Source organism: Natator depressus, chromosome 8 (genome assembly GCF_965152275.1).
Source record: "Natator depressus isolate rNatDep1 chromosome 8, rNatDep2.hap1, whole genome shotgun sequence".
Taxonomy (NCBI): domain Eukaryota; kingdom Metazoa; phylum Chordata; order Testudines; family Cheloniidae; genus Natator; species Natator depressus.
In genome coordinates, this window is record NC_134241.1 from 82522899 (window position 1) to 82541100 (window position 18202).

General features: G+C 46.5%; 1 protein-coding gene across 1 annotated transcript in view; it reads right to left on the reverse strand.

Annotated features, from left to right (window-relative positions):
- AK5 (adenylate kinase 5) overlaps nucleotides 1–5800 on the reverse strand; it is a 144215-nt gene extending 138415 nt beyond the window's left edge. The window contains exons 1-3 of the mRNA XM_074961499.1: nucleotides 5467–5800; nucleotides 2296–2482; nucleotides 709–876 (exon numbers count right to left, since the gene is read on the reverse strand). Coding sequence (XP_074817600.1) covers nucleotides 709–876; nucleotides 2296–2482; nucleotides 5467–5526 — 415 coding nt within the window. The 5' untranslated portion in view covers nucleotides 5527–5800. The remainder of the gene's footprint in view (nucleotides 1–708; nucleotides 877–2295; nucleotides 2483–5466) is intronic.
- Between the last annotated feature and the right edge of the window lie 12402 nt (nucleotides 5801–18202).

Sequence of the window (18202 nt, forward strand, 5' to 3'; positions counted from 1 at the left end):
TTTGCACAGGTATAAATGACTAGATATGGTGCAAAGCATTGGAGAATCAGGACCTGATACGGCATTTGGAAATCAGGCCCTCTTGGCACATGGAAATAGAACACCCTGACAACAGAAAACGTAATCCAAGCAAGTGAAATGCAAATGCTTCATGTCCACTGGACAAACTATTGACCTGGATTTAAATGATAGGTATACTGAGTGATTAGCAAATCTTACCTGAGGTTGAAAATTATCAGTTTGCTTGCAAATGCCATGAAGCAACAAGCAATGCTGAATTTTGTGAAAAATGTGTAATTAAGTAGTTCGTTCTTACTGAGCACATCAGACAACTGGCTGAGTGTAGCTAGAGATGAATTTTTCGAAGTAGTGGGCTGAAGAGGCACGCTTTCACTCAAGCAGGTTATGCTGGTTATTTAATGCATCAAGGAGTTTTAAGCGCAGGTCATATGAGACCAGTATTTTCTTCTCAAGGGATATAGCTTATCTAATTTTACAGTTCCCTTTTCTGTGGACAACTATATTTTCTTATCCAGCAACCAAACCTGAGACATAGTTTGCACTTGGACCATATTCTTTCCCTAAGGGAAGTAGAAAGTTTACATTTAAACATTGTAGGCATCTGATTTATTCACACTATAAATATCAGTGCAGAGAGAATAATAATATGGGTTTGTCAAACAATTGACCCTCACTTCACCTTCATACCTAAGACAAGGATGATTTTTGGTCGAGGTCTTGTAGGATCAAATACATCATACTCCTCAATTAGCTCAGCAGTTTCAGAAAGATCTGTGTCACTTTCTATGGAGAATTGGTGGATTGGAGGGAGTCGGTCATATCGTCGATAAGGAAAGTTAGGATTGTCAGGCATCACTGCAGAACAATAAAATAAATGGGAAAAAGTGGAAATAAATAGTAAAGTCAACATTACTTGCATTTTTTTTATTACATGAGGTTGACACAAAGAAGACTAGTGTTGCTATATTAAGAAATATGGTGGTAACAAAATTTCTTCAATATCTCAAGTGCCATTTTACTTACTAGAAGTATGTGGTATTGAGTCTCTCCACTCAGCTGGTTTATTCAATTTTAAACAATTAGTTCTTAGTTTATAAGATATCTTGAGTGTCTTTTTAAATTTACAAGCTTGCATTTATGGTAAAGTACTTTTATTCTTCAATGAAAATCTGCCCTTGCAGACAGCAGGAAGGCACAAGCCTCTGAGCAGATGGCCCTCCTCATTTCCTGTAGATCCCCTGGGATCCATGATTTTGGGAGTGGAAACTCCTTTCATGTTGTATAAAGATATTGGATAGGAGGAATAACTATGGCAACTTGAAAAGGAACTAATTACTGATCATTAATGTTACTAATATATGAATGGCATGTATTGATATGACAGATTTAGATTTACTGAGAAGCACCAGTTGTAATCATTTCTTCATATATGTTATAGTTAGTAAATTAATGTACAGCTCTAATAACTGTTTATAACATAAAGGGAAAAAATTTCAGTTGGTGTAAAGCAGTGTAGGTCCACTGAAGTCAATGAGTGTGTGGCTCCTGAGGACCAGTTAAAGATTTGGCCCAAATACTGTAAAGATCTGAGGCTGAATTATGTATATATGTAGATGTGTTACTCTCCCACAATGCAGCATATCCACACAACAAACATTCATCATTTAGCTGCAGGATTATGGTGGCCAATTATGGCACGGTCAAGAGTGCTAGCAGCCAGGGAAAGAGCATGCGTCTGCATCCGCAGAGCTGCATTTCCTATGCATCGAGCACCAGGATGCCCCTTTTTAAATGTGTTGGCAAGGGTTGCATCCCCGAGCACTTCCCCAAACACTAGTTGAGGCATAATGCCTCCAGGAACCATGGCTTTGACAACACACTTCCCACTCTGCATCAAACTACTTCATCATAGGAGGCATAATTTTGATCAGTTTTCCCCCTATATAACAACCATTATGAGAAAACATAACAATCCACCCACTATTACAAACCAAAAAACAACAAACAACCACTCTTGAAAGTAGTTTTAAAATAAACCTGAAATGGTAATTTATTTAATTAAGTGCTCATTAATTGCTTGCACATTGGTTTAAAATATTTTGGCATATATCTGTCTGTATTTCTACAACTTTTCCCCCAAAGAAATGTAACATCTAATTTGTCATAGCAGTACAAAATAAAACTTGTGTACATATACATTTTTTAAATAGTGGATCTGAAACTGCCTAATATTACACTGATACACAAAATATTCAGCTCAAGGATATACATTACCATTCCTGAAAAAGGATCTTCTTGATTGTCCTCCATTGAGCGGTGGTAATGTCCTCTTTTCTTGACTAACAAATGTGTCCCATTTCACTTTTTCTGACCCTCCCAGTTCCTTCACTTTTTGTAAACAGCCTTCCAGATATTCTATTGGGTCATCAGGTTTATAACACACTAATCCATTCAACAGACTCTGAAACATAACATCCAAAAATAAGTTATAGTTCCAAGGTTATGAAAATAAACACAAGCTTGTATTTTGAATTTTATTGCACCCATTTCTGCATTCGCTGCACCCCCAAAATCTCCAGTTCAAGTCGATGTTCGGGGCATTAAAGGAATGTAGGATTTGGGCCCACTGAGGTCACCAATACGACTTAGAACATAAGGCTCCTAGGTATGTCTTTATTTTCCTGTTTACAGATGGAATGAAAGCAGAAAATAGTAACAAGTTTTCTTTAATCTTTCTTAGAACTACATCTCTGACTGGCAAATATATATAGTGTTTCTTGTACTAGCTAGATAAGCCCTAAAGCTTATGTTTTCTAGTTTACTTGTTAGTTCAATAAAAATTTATAATTTTCTGAAAAACCAGTATGACTACAAACATTTTGCTCATATTAATGTTCGAGAGACAACACTATAATAAAAACTAGATAGATCTTAAAAGCCCTGACAGGGGCTCAAACATCATGTTGATGGATGTGGTATAAGAAGCTGAACTGACCACCAGCTACAGTCATTTAGAAAATGTCCATTGTGTAGTATTAATTGTAGTATTGCACTAATTGGTCCAGGATAAATGTGTATGAAGGGTAGGGTGGATTATGGGGTGTTATAACCACCTCTGGAGCAGACAGGATTGGTGAAAGGATACACGGGTAGATGGACCATTAGTTCCAATATGGCAATTCCTACTCCTAGCTTTTAACATATGCTTTAGGATGTAGTCCTTTCCATTGCATTTTTCAGCTTTCCTTGATTAGTGTGCATAAAATTCGGTGCTATAGTGTAATACATGAAAATACCTTACATTCATGTTTCAATATTTCTCCAAGTGTTATTTTATAGCTACAGTTTATATAGTTATTTAAATGTTGCTTTTATGTGCACTTGCATTTATAATATAGTAAATAATTTGTATGTATGAGTTACACCTTTTGTATAATCAAATAACTGAGCATTGCAACTATGTACATATTTCTGTGGGAGAATGCATACCTTTGTAGTACCAAAGCCTTTTATTTGCTAACACAAGTCTTGCATCTCTCTAGATGCACAATTGCCTGTATCCATAATTAAACCATGTATTTTTAAAACTTATGAATAAAACATAAATATAGCCTTTGCCCTATATATATGTCTTTTCAATCATTCATAGGGAAAGCCTTGTTTCAAACAGTATAAAAATAATATTTTCATACAGATCAGACAGGAGATGGTTTACTCAGTGGAAAAATCCACATTGTACTGGAAAAAGCAAATTAATGTTGATTAACAGATACACCAGGTAGCTTGCACTAAACCACTTCAACAATTTTATGTTTAAAAAACTCTCATGAAATAGTCTGGGTTACCGATCAGTCAGTGAATTGAGCTCTTGAACAATGGATGATCATTTATGCCTGAGTTCCTAGACAATCATTTCATTTTTCTATAGGAACTCATTGGGGATATGGGTTTTATCTAAGTGGGTTTTTTTTAAACCTAATTTTTTAAAAAGGGTTTGGTCACACACGACGTTTTCTACTGTTGGCTGAAGGACAAAATGATCACGGAAGAGATAATAATAGCATGCACATTACGCCTTCCAGCCAAGGCTGACAAAGCGCCCCAGAGTTACGTGGAATATGTGACTGACAAACACATTCCCTAGTTCCCGGCTGCTGGCCAGGCTGGGACCGGAGCCCTGAGCGGAAGGGCGGGCGTGTTTCTGTGCTGCATGAGGCAAACCCAGCCCGGTCCGAGGAGCCAGAAAGCCCATGTTTGCAGCAGGGTCACCTGCAGGGCCGCCCCTGGCCCGGTGCTGACTGGGCGGGCGCGGCAACGCCCCGCCCGGCCCTTCTCCAGCTGAGGAACAGGGTCGAGCGGTAGAAGCGCAGCCCAGATGCCTTCCCCGGCCCTCGGGCTACCCGAGCGGGCTCCGTCCTCTCTCTCCTGGCTCTGGGACGGGGAGCGGACTCCAGCCTTCTCCTCCCGCCCCGCCTAGGACCCCACCGGCCCTGCCCATCCTGCCCCCACTCCGCCCCCCCCTTCGCCTACTTATCTCCCCCCACACACTCCAGGCCCCCTTTGGCCCCCTCCCTCCTACCCATCCTGCCTCCGCTCCGGCCCCCCCCTTTGGCCCTCTCCCCTGCTCATCTCCCCCCCACACACACACTCCGGGCCCCCCTTGGCCCCCTCCCGCCTACACATCCTGCCCCCACTCGGGCACCCCTTTCCCCCTCTCTCCTGCTCATCCCCCCCACTCCGGGCCCCTTGGCCCCCTCCCTCCTACCCTCACTCCGGGCCCCCCTTCACCCCCTCTCCCCTGCTCACCCCCCTCACACACACTCCGGGCCCCCCTTGGCCCCCTCCCGCCTATCCATCCTGCCCCCACTCGGGCATCCTTTCCCCCTCTCTCGTGCTTATCCGCCACACACCGGGCCCCTTGGCCCCCTACCTCCTACCCATCCTGCCCCCACTCCGGGCCCCCCTTCTCCCCTGCTCTTCCCCCCTCACACACTCCGGGCTCCCCTTGGCCCCCTCCCTCCTACCCATCCTGCCCCCACTCCGCCCCCCCCTTCGCCCCCTCTCTCCTGCTCATCCCGCCCCCACTCCGGGCCCGCCTTGGCCCCCTCTCTCCTGCTCATCCCCACCTCCCCCGCCATCCGGGCACCCCTTGTCCCCGTGTACCCTGCCCATTCCCCTCCACTCCGGCCCCCGTTGGCCCCCTCCCTCCTGCCCTCCCTGCCCCACTCGGCTGGCTCAGTCCCCCCTTCCCGCGCTGGGGTCCGGCCCAAGGCGCAGGAAGGGAGCTGGCAGCCCAGGGACTGCGGGGCCGGGGTCAGACGGGCTCTCGGCGCCCCGGGATGGATCCGGCGGAGTCACGCGGGTTCGCCCCGGGGAAGCGGCCCCCGGAATCGGTCCCCTGCCCGGGCTCCGCTACTCGGGGCGGTCACTGGGCTCCGCCCTTACCTCGAAGAGCTGCGGGATCTCCCTCCGGGCCAGGTACTCCTTGGCATCGCAGGTGTTCATGCCGCCGGCTGCCGGAGAGGGGGGCGACGGCTCCGCGGCTGCTGCTCCTCCCCCGGCCCCGGGGGGCCTCCTCTCTCCCGTGTCCACGGCAGGAGCCGAGGGCTGCAGCGCGGCGCCGGCTCAGGCCACTGGCTGTGGCCGCTCCGGAGGGCAGAGACGAGCGAGAGGAGGCAGAGCCAGCCCCTTCCCCAGCTCCCCTGAGCACCGCTGCGGCCGTCCAGCCGTGTGCCGCGGGAGCCAGGCGCGCTCCACAGCTCAAGCGGGCGGTGTGAGTGGGTGGCTGAGCAGCGCACACCCCCTCCTGCGGGCTGCATCGCGCACACGGCACGGCCCCTTTCAGCGCTTCCAGGCACCGCTAGGCAGCCAAATGCGGCCACCTTACAGCTGGGTTATTAACCTGTACGTGCCAAAGGAGATCCCCCTAGCCCCAGTCCCCCTCCCCGCTGCACAGATCTGCCAGGGCATGTAGTCTGCAGACGGGGAGGAGGGGCACAGGGTCCGCTGGATCGAAAGCGTTTCCAGCAGACCACAGTGGTCAGGAAAGTTTCATAGGCTGCAATGCAGCCAGTGCAGATTGCAACCCAAGTCCAGGACGCTCAGTACGGGCACCAGCTGAGCTTCCGACCTCTGGCCGTGGTACTTAGTGCAGTTAATGATACACGTGTGTAACTGGGACACTGCTGTTACTGGGGGCCTCCAGTGGCAACCCGAAATGCTCCCAACCAGTGGAAAATCATCGCTTAGTTATTGCAGTCATCAGAAAATACATCTGTGCCATCTCCGTGTGAGTGGACGGCTGAGAATGGAGGAAGGGATGTGAGTGGAGGGTAGGGACAGGATAGCTCAGTGGTTTGAGCATCGGCCTGCTAAACCCAGGGTTGTGAGTGATTGAGGGGGCTATTTAGGGATCTGGGGCAAAAATTGGGGATTGGTCCTGCTTTGAGCAGGGGGTTGGACTAGATGACCTCCTGAGGTCCCTTCCAACCCTGATACTCTATAATTATACCCATGATTACTCCAGTTGGATAAATCCTATGTAACCCTTCTGCCAGGCCAAGTTGATAGCAGCAAGGGCCGGGTTCAGTACACAGGGGTTCCCTCTCATCAAAGCAAATACAAAACTGGCTCGAGCCCCCACCCAGTGACCTGGGAAAATCTTACACACCCCCTGGGCGCCTCGAAGAGGCAATACTTCCCCTCTCGCAAGCACGGAGTCTCGGTGTAGTAGAGAATCTTTAATAACATGAGGTAAACGACATCAGCATTAAATTGGGAAAACACCACAACTAGTGTTCATTAACCAAACCATGAGCAAAGACCCACCCCAGAAAATTGGGCCACATCCTTTCCCTCGGGTTCTTGAGTCCCAGAACCCAAATGTCTCTTGAGTCCAGCAATCCTCAAATCACCCAAAATCCAAAAAGTCCAGCCCCAGAGTTCAAAAGTTCATCTGCAGAGTGTTACTCCCCAGTCTGGCTAAAATGTGCCTGTGTGTGGGGGAAAGAGGTAAGGGGTACCTTACGTGTCCTGAAGCTGACTGCCCCACAGGGCTCTGCTCTGCTACGCTGTCTCACGAACGGCTCCGCTCCACCACGACCGGCTCCACTCTGCACAGCTCGCCGTCTCACGAACAGCTCTGCTCAGCTTGCCGTCTCACGAACGGCTCCGCTCCACCACGACCAGCTCCGCTCGGCACAGCTCGCTGTCTCACAAACAGCTCGGCTCAGCTCGCCGTCTCACGAACACACCGCTGTCTCACGAACGGCTCCGCTCCACCACGACCGGCTCCCTCTGCACAGCTCGCCGTCTCACGAACAGCTCGGCTCAGCTCGCCGTCTCACGATCACACCGCTGTCTCACGAACGGCTCCACTCTGCACAGCTCGCCGTCCCACGAACAGCTCTGCTCAGCTCGGCGTCTCGCGAACACACCGCTGTCCCACGAACAGCTCTGCTCAGCTAGCCGTCTCGCGAACAGCTCCGCTCTGCACAGCTCGCCGTCTCACGAACAGCACCACTGCACTCTAGATCTTCCGGCTCCCCACTACTTGACACAGTGCTCAGTGATTTCAGCTCTTAGTGATTTCAGCTCTCAGTGATTTCAGCTCATAGTAGTGGGGGCCTTAGTGCTGGTGCACCATAAGGCCAAAGTGAATGCAGCACAGTACCTGTAGCAAGACTCTTAATAGACCCAACATTAGCTCTGACATTCCACAGTGGAGAGAGACAGAGGTGCAATTGGTGCTTCAGGCCCTCACAAAGGGGCCCACACCACCAAGTACTAATACCTGTCTCAAGTCTCTCTCCCTTCACAGAGTTTTGGAACCCATGTCCCTTGCCTAGCGAGTGCTACTCAGTTGATGGTGAGTCCCTCCATCATAACAAAAGGCCAAGTACAGTTCCAAGCACAGTTCCCATAATCAGGGTAATAACAATTTACTCTTCCCGCCCCAATAACAAAGACACTGGGGATCCCACAACAGCCAAAGTGACCATTTGGGCAGTTATGGCCTCATTCTAGGCGGGGTGGGTGTGCCTATGCAAATTGAGATCAGCCCCTGAAGTTCTTTTCCACTACTTGCCACACCTCACCACCAGATGTCAGGGTGGAGCCCATCCTGACTCTGCTTACACCTATATTAACTAAATAGCAACATACCCTGTTAAGTAGCTCCTGTGAAAAATGTATTCTTTTTGGGGGGAGGGATAGCTCAGTGGTTTGAACATTGGCCTGCTAAACCCAGGGTTGTGAGTTCAATCCTTGAGGGGGCCATTTGGGATCTGGGGCAAAAATTGGGGATTGGTCCTGCTTTGAGCAGGGGGTTGGACTAGATGACCTCCTGAGGTCCCTTCCAACCCTGATATTCTATGATTCTATGAGTGTGTCTGTGGATGAGCCGGCGTATGAACGTGTTTGTGAATACGTGCCTGTGGTACTAAAGAGATAGGGAGAGGGAGGCTGCAAGGGCAGGTACCTGTAAACACAGTGGTGAAGTCCATGTGCACTTACCAGTGAGTAACTACCTCAGTTCCAGTTAAATCTCCCAGCGCCTCCCCTCCTCTATGTGATCGATGATCCCAGCCAAGCCCTTGGGACTCTTTAGAATAAGATTTCCAGATTGGGTGAGTGCCAAAGTGAGGAAGGGTTGTGTTCACAGGCAAGTTTTGCTATTGAGTCAAAGCAGCCTAGATACTCTTTTTAGGACTATCAAATGCTGCAGGTCACTGGTTCCTTTTCAAGGACTAGACTTACCATATCAGAAAGCACTAAATGTTGTCTTGTCCCGCAATAATCATATCTAGTCATGAAGTTAGATAATTAATTTAGCATCGGGTACAGGGTCCTTTGCAAGGGCTTGATGCAAGGTGTCCAATCTGAAAAGCTTAATTTTCTTTACAATATCACAGTCAAAATGGGGACAGGTGTTAAAGCCTGCTTCCAACACACCTTGTAGAGTGGATATATCTTGGTCCCATCTCCCTGGTAAAAACCATCCTCACCTTATGTGGTACTGGGGTATTTCCAAAGGAAATCTCTAGCTACTGGGGCTGGGACAACCATATTTCCACCATGACTTTGTGTAAGAGACTTGGGAAATACAATGCTACTGTGTAGGGAAAACCAACATGTCACCTCTTCCAGAGGCAGTGTTGACAGATATGCTACTTCCACTTTTAACATGATGCATTTGAATGCAATGGGCATCTGGAACTGTATGGGAGAAGTTGGAAAAAAGCTCTGTTTACTCATTCCTAGAACAGTTAACACTTTTGTGTATGTTGGAGGGATTGAAATGTGTGTCATCTGACACATCATCCGTAAATACTGAGTGTGGTGGGGTGTTCATCCCATACTAGCTTAAAAGGGGTTAATGAGGCTGAGAAGGGGTCAGCTAAATGAATAGGCCACAGTTGAGGGGAATTAGATGGCCTAAGTAACCCCTGAATGATGATGGAGCCCAGCTGAGAAGGAGTAGGCAGGGCTAGTAAAAAATCTAGGAAGCTGGCAGCAGAACAGGGCTACAGTGAGGGAGTTTGCAGCTATTCTCTGGATGTTAGAGAGGGAGGGTGCCTGGGGAAAATAGAAACCTCAGGGATCCGGGCTTGAAGGAAGGGTTTATCAAAAGGATGGTGGAGCAAAAGCCTGGGAGAGGCAGAATAGGAAAAGGTTCAGGGAAATGACAGCAAGGTGGGATATTGCAGATCTTGGATGCTGATTTGAAGGTCCCCGAGCTGGAACCAGAAGTAGAGGGTGGGCCTGGGTTCCCACACCAGCCACTGGGGAAGTGGTACAGACTGGACAGTGCAGCAGAAGGCTGCCTGGGACAGTTGTCCAGTGAGATGTTGCTATCTGGAAGGGAAGGACTATAGGGACCTGGTTGGAGGGCCAAGCCATGAAGAGCAAGTCATGAAGTTGGAGGATGCAAAATCCCAGAAAGAGCAAGACGGACCATGGCATGAGTGATGGAAGGAGCTGTTGGACTTGGAAGGCGCTAATCCCCACAGCAGCTAGGAGGAGGCACCCTAGTGGTCAGTGAACCCTGTTACACTGAGGCCAAACATCTAGAGGTTACTAAATCTACAGTTATTCACTTGGAATAACAAACTGTAACAGGTACAGCAAAGGAAACACCAAAATGTAACCCAGAAACACCATGGAATTTAAATCACATGGTGCACAGACTACATTGATGTAGCTACTTGCATTAGTGCAAGCTGCTCTAGTGCAAAGTGGGGTTTACACTGGCATGCTTTACTCAGGTAATTTACTGAATTAAATCTATTCAAATATTTCTAAGGTAGAGGGATCTAATTCTTATTAGATCCGGTGAATATTTTTATGAAATCTTTTACAATTAAAAGTTGTCTTTTCTCAATAATTAACCTTTATGTGAAAAATTGTTGAGATTGAAAATTTCAATTTTTGTCTTGAAATAATCTCACATTATGATCAAAATTACTTGAATTTTTTTCATTTAATAAAACCCTGGGTTTCAAGAAAAGGAAAATTACAATAATGACTTCAAAAACAAAATATAATTTGTGATCATTTCTGTTAAAAATATTGACATTTTTCATGAAAAACAAGTCTATTTTGAATTCCCTCCCCCCCACCCAAAAAAACCCAACAACCCAGCTTCAATGTTTTGAAATTCTTTGTGGAATCATTTTTCTATTTGTCTGACCTGCATCAGAGAGAGAAATTCTACCTGCTCCAACTTCTACTGACCTGGCTGAGTAACCATTTTTTATTGGCCATAGATGTCTTACCTGCAGGCATATTTCTCTCACATGGAAAAATACTCATTATTGACAATAACAGTTGCAGCCAAACTGGTCCTGAACATTGTTTAAATACAGTACAAGGACAATTTGTATTTAACACTATTTCAGAAGCACTAGTTAAATCCCACAGGTGTAAACATAACTTGGCACCCCAGAAGCCATTTGTTTTTGTTTACTTACAGAAGCCTGAAAAACTAAAGTTTGTAGTTTACCACTCTTCTTTGAAAAGGATAAAAATGGGCAACTTCCTTTGTCCTAAAAAGCTGAAATACAGACTAAAATAGGTTGTTATAGGAATAATTCCATCAGTAGTGTTAAGTCTATTTAAGAAACCTCTAGATGTCATATAGTCCACTATTATGGACAATGGCTAATGCACAATGGAGCCAATGGACTAGAAGAGTAAGAAAGCATCTTTGTGTTGTAGGAAACAGAAGTCAGGGTTTTGTAAATAACTTAAGCTATGCTGACTGATTTCATTTTGTTAACTAATGTGTGATGACTTCCAGCACAGAAGGCATGGTTTTAGTAAGTGTGAGACGCTAGAAAGACAAGGTGTCATGTACTTCTATACCAGATATGGACTAGCTACTTGCTTATACACACCAGATGTGTTCATCATAAGGTCTTTGCGTGCTCTGCCAGGTATGGCTGAGGTTCATTTAAATACAGTAGAACCTCAGAGTTATGAACACCTTGAGAATGGAGGCTGTTCATAACTCTGAACAAAACGTTATGGCTGTTCTTCCAAAAGTTTACAACTGATCATTGACTTAATACAGCTTTGAAACTTTACTATGCAGAAGAAAAATGGTGCTTTCCCTTCATTTTTTAGTAGTTTACATTTAACACAGTACTGTACTGTATATGCATTTTTATTTTATATTTTAGTCTCTGCTGCTGCCTGATTGCATATTTCTGGTTCCAAATGAGATGTGTGGTTGACTGATCAGTTTGTAACTCTGGTGTTCATAACTCTGAGGTTCTCCTGTAAGGTATTTTACACACACTGTCACCTAGTGGCTTAGCTGTATAATACAGTTTAGCATTCCATTACATCTTTCCATTTAAGTTCTACATTCCTGCCATTTACAATATTTACACTATCATACTGTCTTTGAAGTTCAGTACATATCTCTGTGTTAAATGCCTCTGAATTGTACTGTTTTTTTTTAATTATACAACCTGAACGCAAAACAACTTGCTAAGCTGGCTTTTCATTAGTTGCAACAACTGGCTGGCTGGTTTGGAATCCTTGAGTCGTCGTCGTCTTGTTCTGCATCTCCCAGCTGTAGAGTTTGCTCTGTTGATGGTTCTTTCTGAGAAACAAACTGTAGATGTGGACAGTTTCTGTTGAACTCTCCACTGTTTGTCTTGATCACACATGATCTAGAACCAGTTTCCATTGTGGAAGGCCAATCTGTCGTGGTCCATACCTTCTGCTGCCATCTCACCTTACCCTCACCCTTCACTTTGCAAGTCATGAGGTCATAGTCCTCTCCCAGAAGAAAGTGGACTGCTCTCTCCAAGTGAGGGGAGAGCAGCTGCCCTTAGTGGAAGAATTGAAGTATCTAGAGGTCTTGTTCATGAATGATGGTAAGTGGGAGCGTGAGATCGACTGGTGGATTGGTAAGGCAGCAGCAGTTATACAGGTGTTGTACCAATCCATGGTGGTGAACTGGGAGCTGAGTTTTCGGACAAAGCTCTTGATTTACAGGTTGATCAATGTCCCCATCCTTACCTATGAACCTTGGGTGATGACGGAAAGGATGAGATCATGGGTACAAGTGAAGGAAATGAAGTTTCTCTGCAGTGTGGCTGGGCTTACTCTCTGAGACAAGGTGAGGAACTCTGTTATACAGGAGAGCCTGGGAGTAGAGTCGTTACTCCTCCGGATCGAGAGGAGCCAGCTGAGATGGTTCCAGCACCTGATAAGGATGCCCCCTGGAAGGACTTCCTTTGGAACTCTACCAGGCATGTCCCATTGGGAGGAGGCCCCGAGGCTGACCCAAGACATGCTGGAGGGATTATATCTCCTGGCTGGCCTGGGAACGCGGGGTAATACTCCAGGAGGAGCAGAAACCTGTTGCAGAGGAAAGGGAGGTCTGGACCTCCCTACTTTCTATGCTGCTGCCACGACACTCACCAGGAAAAGCGGCATAAAGGAAAAAGAAGAAAGAAAAAGAACAATATATGATCTGGGTGCTGAATTTTTTTCTTTATGACCGCTGGAGTTGTCTGTCCATTTTTCTTCATCTAATTTGACATGAACACAGTCACCAGGTTCTAGATGTGGCAGTTATCTAACTGAGTGATGTCTGTTGTAAAAATGTTCATAAGCTCTTTTAACCTTGTTATCCAATTTGGCTACTCTCTTCATGTCTGGCCACTTTGGAAACAAGTTATTTTCCAAAGCTGGAACAATAGTTCTGAGTTGTCTTCCCATCACGAGTTGTGCTGGACTATACCCAGCAGCTGCTGTAGGTGTTGATCTATAACTCAGAAGAGCAAAGAATGGATCCTCCTGCTGTAGGATTTTCTTGGCTGTCTGTACAGCTCTCTCAACCTTTTCATTTGCTTGTGGGTAAGGCTGGTAGTAATATGAGGAAAATCATATTTCATTCAAAATTAAATTCTGCTGCAGTGAATTGTGGTCCATTGTCCATCACGAGTTGTTCTGGAGTATCAAAGTGAGCAAAAGTGCACTTTAGTTTCTCAATAAAATTGCAACATGTTATGTCTTTCAAGTATATTATTTGTATATACCTGGAAAAATAGTTCATGATGACCAGATAATGATGTCCTTTGAATTCCTATAAATTTGTAGCTAGTCTCTTCCATGGTCTCTCTGGTAGAGGTGTTTGTGCACTGTATGAGCTGGCATTTTCTCTTAAGTTGACTTGTACTGGATCATCTTTCAAAAGTCATATAAGCAAATTCTCCAAATTCTTCCACATCTCACTAGGCCCGTTATGGCTGCTACACTGCAGTTGAGAAGGCTGTTGGCCTTTGATCCTTTAATCACGTGCACTCTGAATGTATAGCTTTTGTCTTTGTAAATTGTTTGGTGAACTGGCCCATGCAATTCATAACATCTCCAGGACGAGTCAGATGTGTCATATGACATCAGCTCTGGGAAAGGTTGAAAGTGATTGTAAGTCCTTTTTTGAGATGATTGTGTCATGTGACATCAGCTCCTGAGTAAATTTTAAAGTGAATAGTCTTGCCATGAATAGTCAGTTTAACTCTCTAGACAGGCTCTGTCATCACAAGTGATAGATTCCAGAAACAATGGCTTTTGACCATAGGCGCCAACTTTCCCTGGCGCCGGTGGGTGCTTGTGCCCCACCGCCCCCATCCCTGCCCCAACTCCACCCCCATCCCCATTCCAACCCCTTCCCCAAAGTCCTTGCCCCAATTCCGCCCCCTCCCTGTCCCTATTGGACCCCTTCCCCAAATCCCCGCCCTAGCCCCGCCTCTTCCCCGAGCACGCTGCGTTTCCCCTCCTCCCCCCTCCCTCCCAGTGCTTGCCGTGCGAAACAGCTGTTTCACGGTGCAAGTGCTGGGAGCTAGGGGGAGAAGTGGAGCCCAGCGCACTCAGGGGAGGAGGTGGAGACGGAGCAGAGGCGAGCTGGGGCAGGGAGCTGCCACCAATTTTTCCCCATGGGTGCTCCAGCCCCAGAGCACCTATGGAGTCGGCGCCTATGCTCTTGACTGTGTGTCATGTGAATCAGCTCCCTGACTGCTTTGGTGCAGCTGCAGCAAACAGCTGCAAAATGTTCATATGTCATGCATGTATTACACCATGCACCTCTGGCTGCACATGCACCATCTCTTGGGATATGACTTTTTCCACACATTGTGCATGTAGGCTGGAATTTGTCCCTCTTAGTCTGGGAGTTCTTTCTCCTTGCCTCAGGGAGCTTTTGGTAATGACTCCTAGCACTAATACTGCATCTATTAATAGTTTCTAAGCTAGTTTCTTGTTTTTTCAAGTTTGAGTTGGTCTTGGTTTTGCTGTCTCACCAGCTCAAACCACTTCACTATCTGAATAGCTGTGGCTATGGTTAAATCCCTCTTCGATTGTAGCTGCTGTGAAAGGTTTCTATCTGTCAACCCAATAACCAGCCTGTCTGAGATTTTCATGTTTTGCATTCCCAAAATCAGTTTTCAGCCAATGCACACAGAGCTGTTATAAAACATTCCCCTGGTTCTTGAATTCTCTGGTGAAAACATTTCCCTTCATAAACCACACTTCTCTGTGGTATAAAGTGGTCATCAAACATAGCCAGAACCCTTTCATAGTAATCTTTGTGACTGTCTTCAGTCAAGTCAAAGGCTTTAAAGATAGGCTCTCCCTGCTTCTCCGATAGAGTAAATTAAAGGAAATACCTAAATAGCTCCAGTTTCTTTGTGTTTATTTGCAATTCAAAATCTTGCAAAATATTGCTTCCAGTCTGTCCATTGTGAAGGTCTATCAAAGCTGAAGTTTTCTGGTGCATTGATAACCTGCAGCCTTGGTTGGTTTGTTTCTTCTGTTTCTGTTCTTATCCTGCTCCTGACACAATGTCCTACTTCTATACCAGATATAGCCTGGCTAAGGAGCTTGCTTATACACACTAGATGAGTTCATCATCATTTGAATGCTCTGCCAGTTGTAGCTGAGGTTCCTTTGAATAAGTTTTTTGCACCCAGTGCCAACTGGTGGCTGAATGGTATAATACAGTTTAGCATTCCATTATGAAAGGTGGATGAGGTAATATCTTTTATTGGACCACGTTCTGTTGGTGAAAGAGACAAGCTTTCAAAAAAGAACTCAGTTGGCTTGAAAACTTGTCTCTTTCACCAACAGAAGTCAGTAAAAGACATTATCACACCCACCTTGTCTCTCTAATATCCTGGGACCAACAGGGCTACAACACTGCAAACATGAGATGCTGTCCTGTGCATTGTCATGGATTGCTTTTAAGTAATAGTAAGAGAGACCTTTTACTTAACATACAATTTCAAGCTAGGCACTGATGAGTCTGACTTATAATTAAGTTTTAGTTTCAAATAATAGCAGCCTCTGCATGAGAACTTTTTGGACTAGCTGACTCCTAATTTAAATGCTCTGGTGTGTTAACAAGAGATTTCCCAAGAGACTTTTTAATGAAAGCTTAACTGCTTCAATATCGAAGAAAGTGTCAGTGATCTCCCCCCTCATGCTCTCCCTTACTCCTTGGGAAGATTCTTGTGTCTGGTCCTGCCAGCACTGAAGATCCTAGCTTCGAGCTAAGGCAGGAATTTCAGCTAAGGGTATGTCTACACTAAGAAATTAGGTTGATATTATAGAAGTGGATTTTTAGAAATTGATTTTATACAGTCGATTGCGTATGTCCACACTAAGAGCATTACGTCAGCGGAGTGGCTAGCATCAACTTATGGAGCGGTGCTCTGTGGGTAGCTATCTCACAGTTCCCACAGTCTCCACCGCCCATTGGAATTCTGGGTTAAGCTCCCAATGCCTGATAGGGCAAAAACATTGTCGTGGGTGGTTTTGGGTACATGTCGTCAGTCACCCCTCCCTCCGTGAAAGCAACGGCAGACAATCATTTCGTGCCTTTTTTCCGCGCAGACGCCATACCATGGCAAGCATGGAGCCCGCTCAGACCACCACAGCAGTTATGAGCATTGTAAACACCTCGCGCATTATCCTGCAGTATGTGCAGAACCAGAACCTTCAAAAGCAGGTGAGGAGGCGATGGCAGCGCAGTGATGAGAGTGATGAGGACGTGGACACAGACTTCTCTCAAAGCATGGGCCCCAGCAATTTGGACATCTTGGTGACAATGAGGCAGGCTCATGCTGTGGAACACCGATTCTGGGCCCGGGAGACAAGCACAGACTGGTGGGACCACATAGTGTTGCAGATCTGGGATGATTCCCAGTGGCTGCGAAACTTTCGCATGTGTAAGGGCACTTTCATGGAACTTTGTGACTTGCTTTCCCCTGCCCTGATGCGCAAGAATACCAAGATGAGAGCAGCCCTCACAGTTCACAAGTGAGTGGTGATAGCCCTCTGGAAGCTTGCAATGCCAGACAGCTGCGAGTCAGTCGGGAATCAATTTAAAGTGGGCAAATCTACTGTGGGGGCTGCTGTGATCCAAGTAGCCAATGCAATCACTGAGCTGCTGCTATCAAGGGTAGTGATTCTGGGAAATGTGCAGGTCATAGTGGATGGCTTTGCTGCAATGGGATTCCCTAACTGTGGTGGGGCCATAGACGGAACTTGGGACCTATCTTGGGACTGGACCACCTTGTTAGCCAGTACACAAACAGCAAGGGGTACTTTTCAAGGGCGCTGCAAGCACTGGTGGATCACAAGGGACGTTTCACCAACATCAACGTGGGATGGCTGGGAAAGGTACATGACGCTCGCATCTTCAGGAACTCTGGTCTGTTTGAACAGCTGCAGGAAGGGACTTACTTCCTAGACCAGAAAATAACTGTTGGGGATGCTGAAATGCCTATAGTTATCCTTGGGGACCCAGCATAACCCTTAATGCCATGTCTCATGAAGTCATACACAGGCACCCTGGAGCTGTTCAACTATAGGCTGAGCAAGTGCAGAATGGTGGTAGAATGTGCATTTGGACGTTTAAAAGCGTGCTGGCGCAGTTTACTGACTAGGTTAGACCTCAGCGAAACCAATATTCCCATTGTTATTGCTGCTTGCTGTATGCTCCACAATATCTGTGAGAGTAAGGGGAGACGTTTATGGCGGAGTGGGAGGTTGAGGCAAATCGCCTGGCCAGTGATTACAAGCAGCCAGACACCAGGGCAATTAGAAGAGCACAGCAGGGCGCGTTGCGCATCAGAGAAGCTTTGAAAACCAGTTTCATGATTGGCCAGGCTACAGTGTGACAGTTCTGTTTGTTTCTCCCTGATGAACACCCACCCCCTTGGTTCACTCTACTTCCCTGTAAGCCAGCCGCCCTCCCCCCTTCGATCACCTTGCTTGCAGAGGCAATAAAGTCATTGTTGTTTCAAAATCATGCATTCTTTATTAATTCATCACACAAATAGGGGGATAACTGCCAAGGTAGCCCAGGAGGGGTGGGGCAGGAGGGAAGCACCGGGTGGGGTGGTGGAGGAGGGAAGGAGAAGGCCACACTGCACTTCAAAACTTATTGAATGACAGCCTTCTGTTGCTTGGGCAGTCCTCTGGGGTGGAGTGGTTGGGTGCCCGGAGGCCTCCCCTGTGTTCTTAGGCATCTGGGTGAGGAGGCTATGGAACTTGGGGAGGAGGGTGGGCAGTTACACAGGGGCTGCAGCGGCAGTCTGTGCTCTTGCTGCCTTTCCTGCAGCTCTACCAGACACTGTAGCATATCAGTTTGATACCCCAGTAG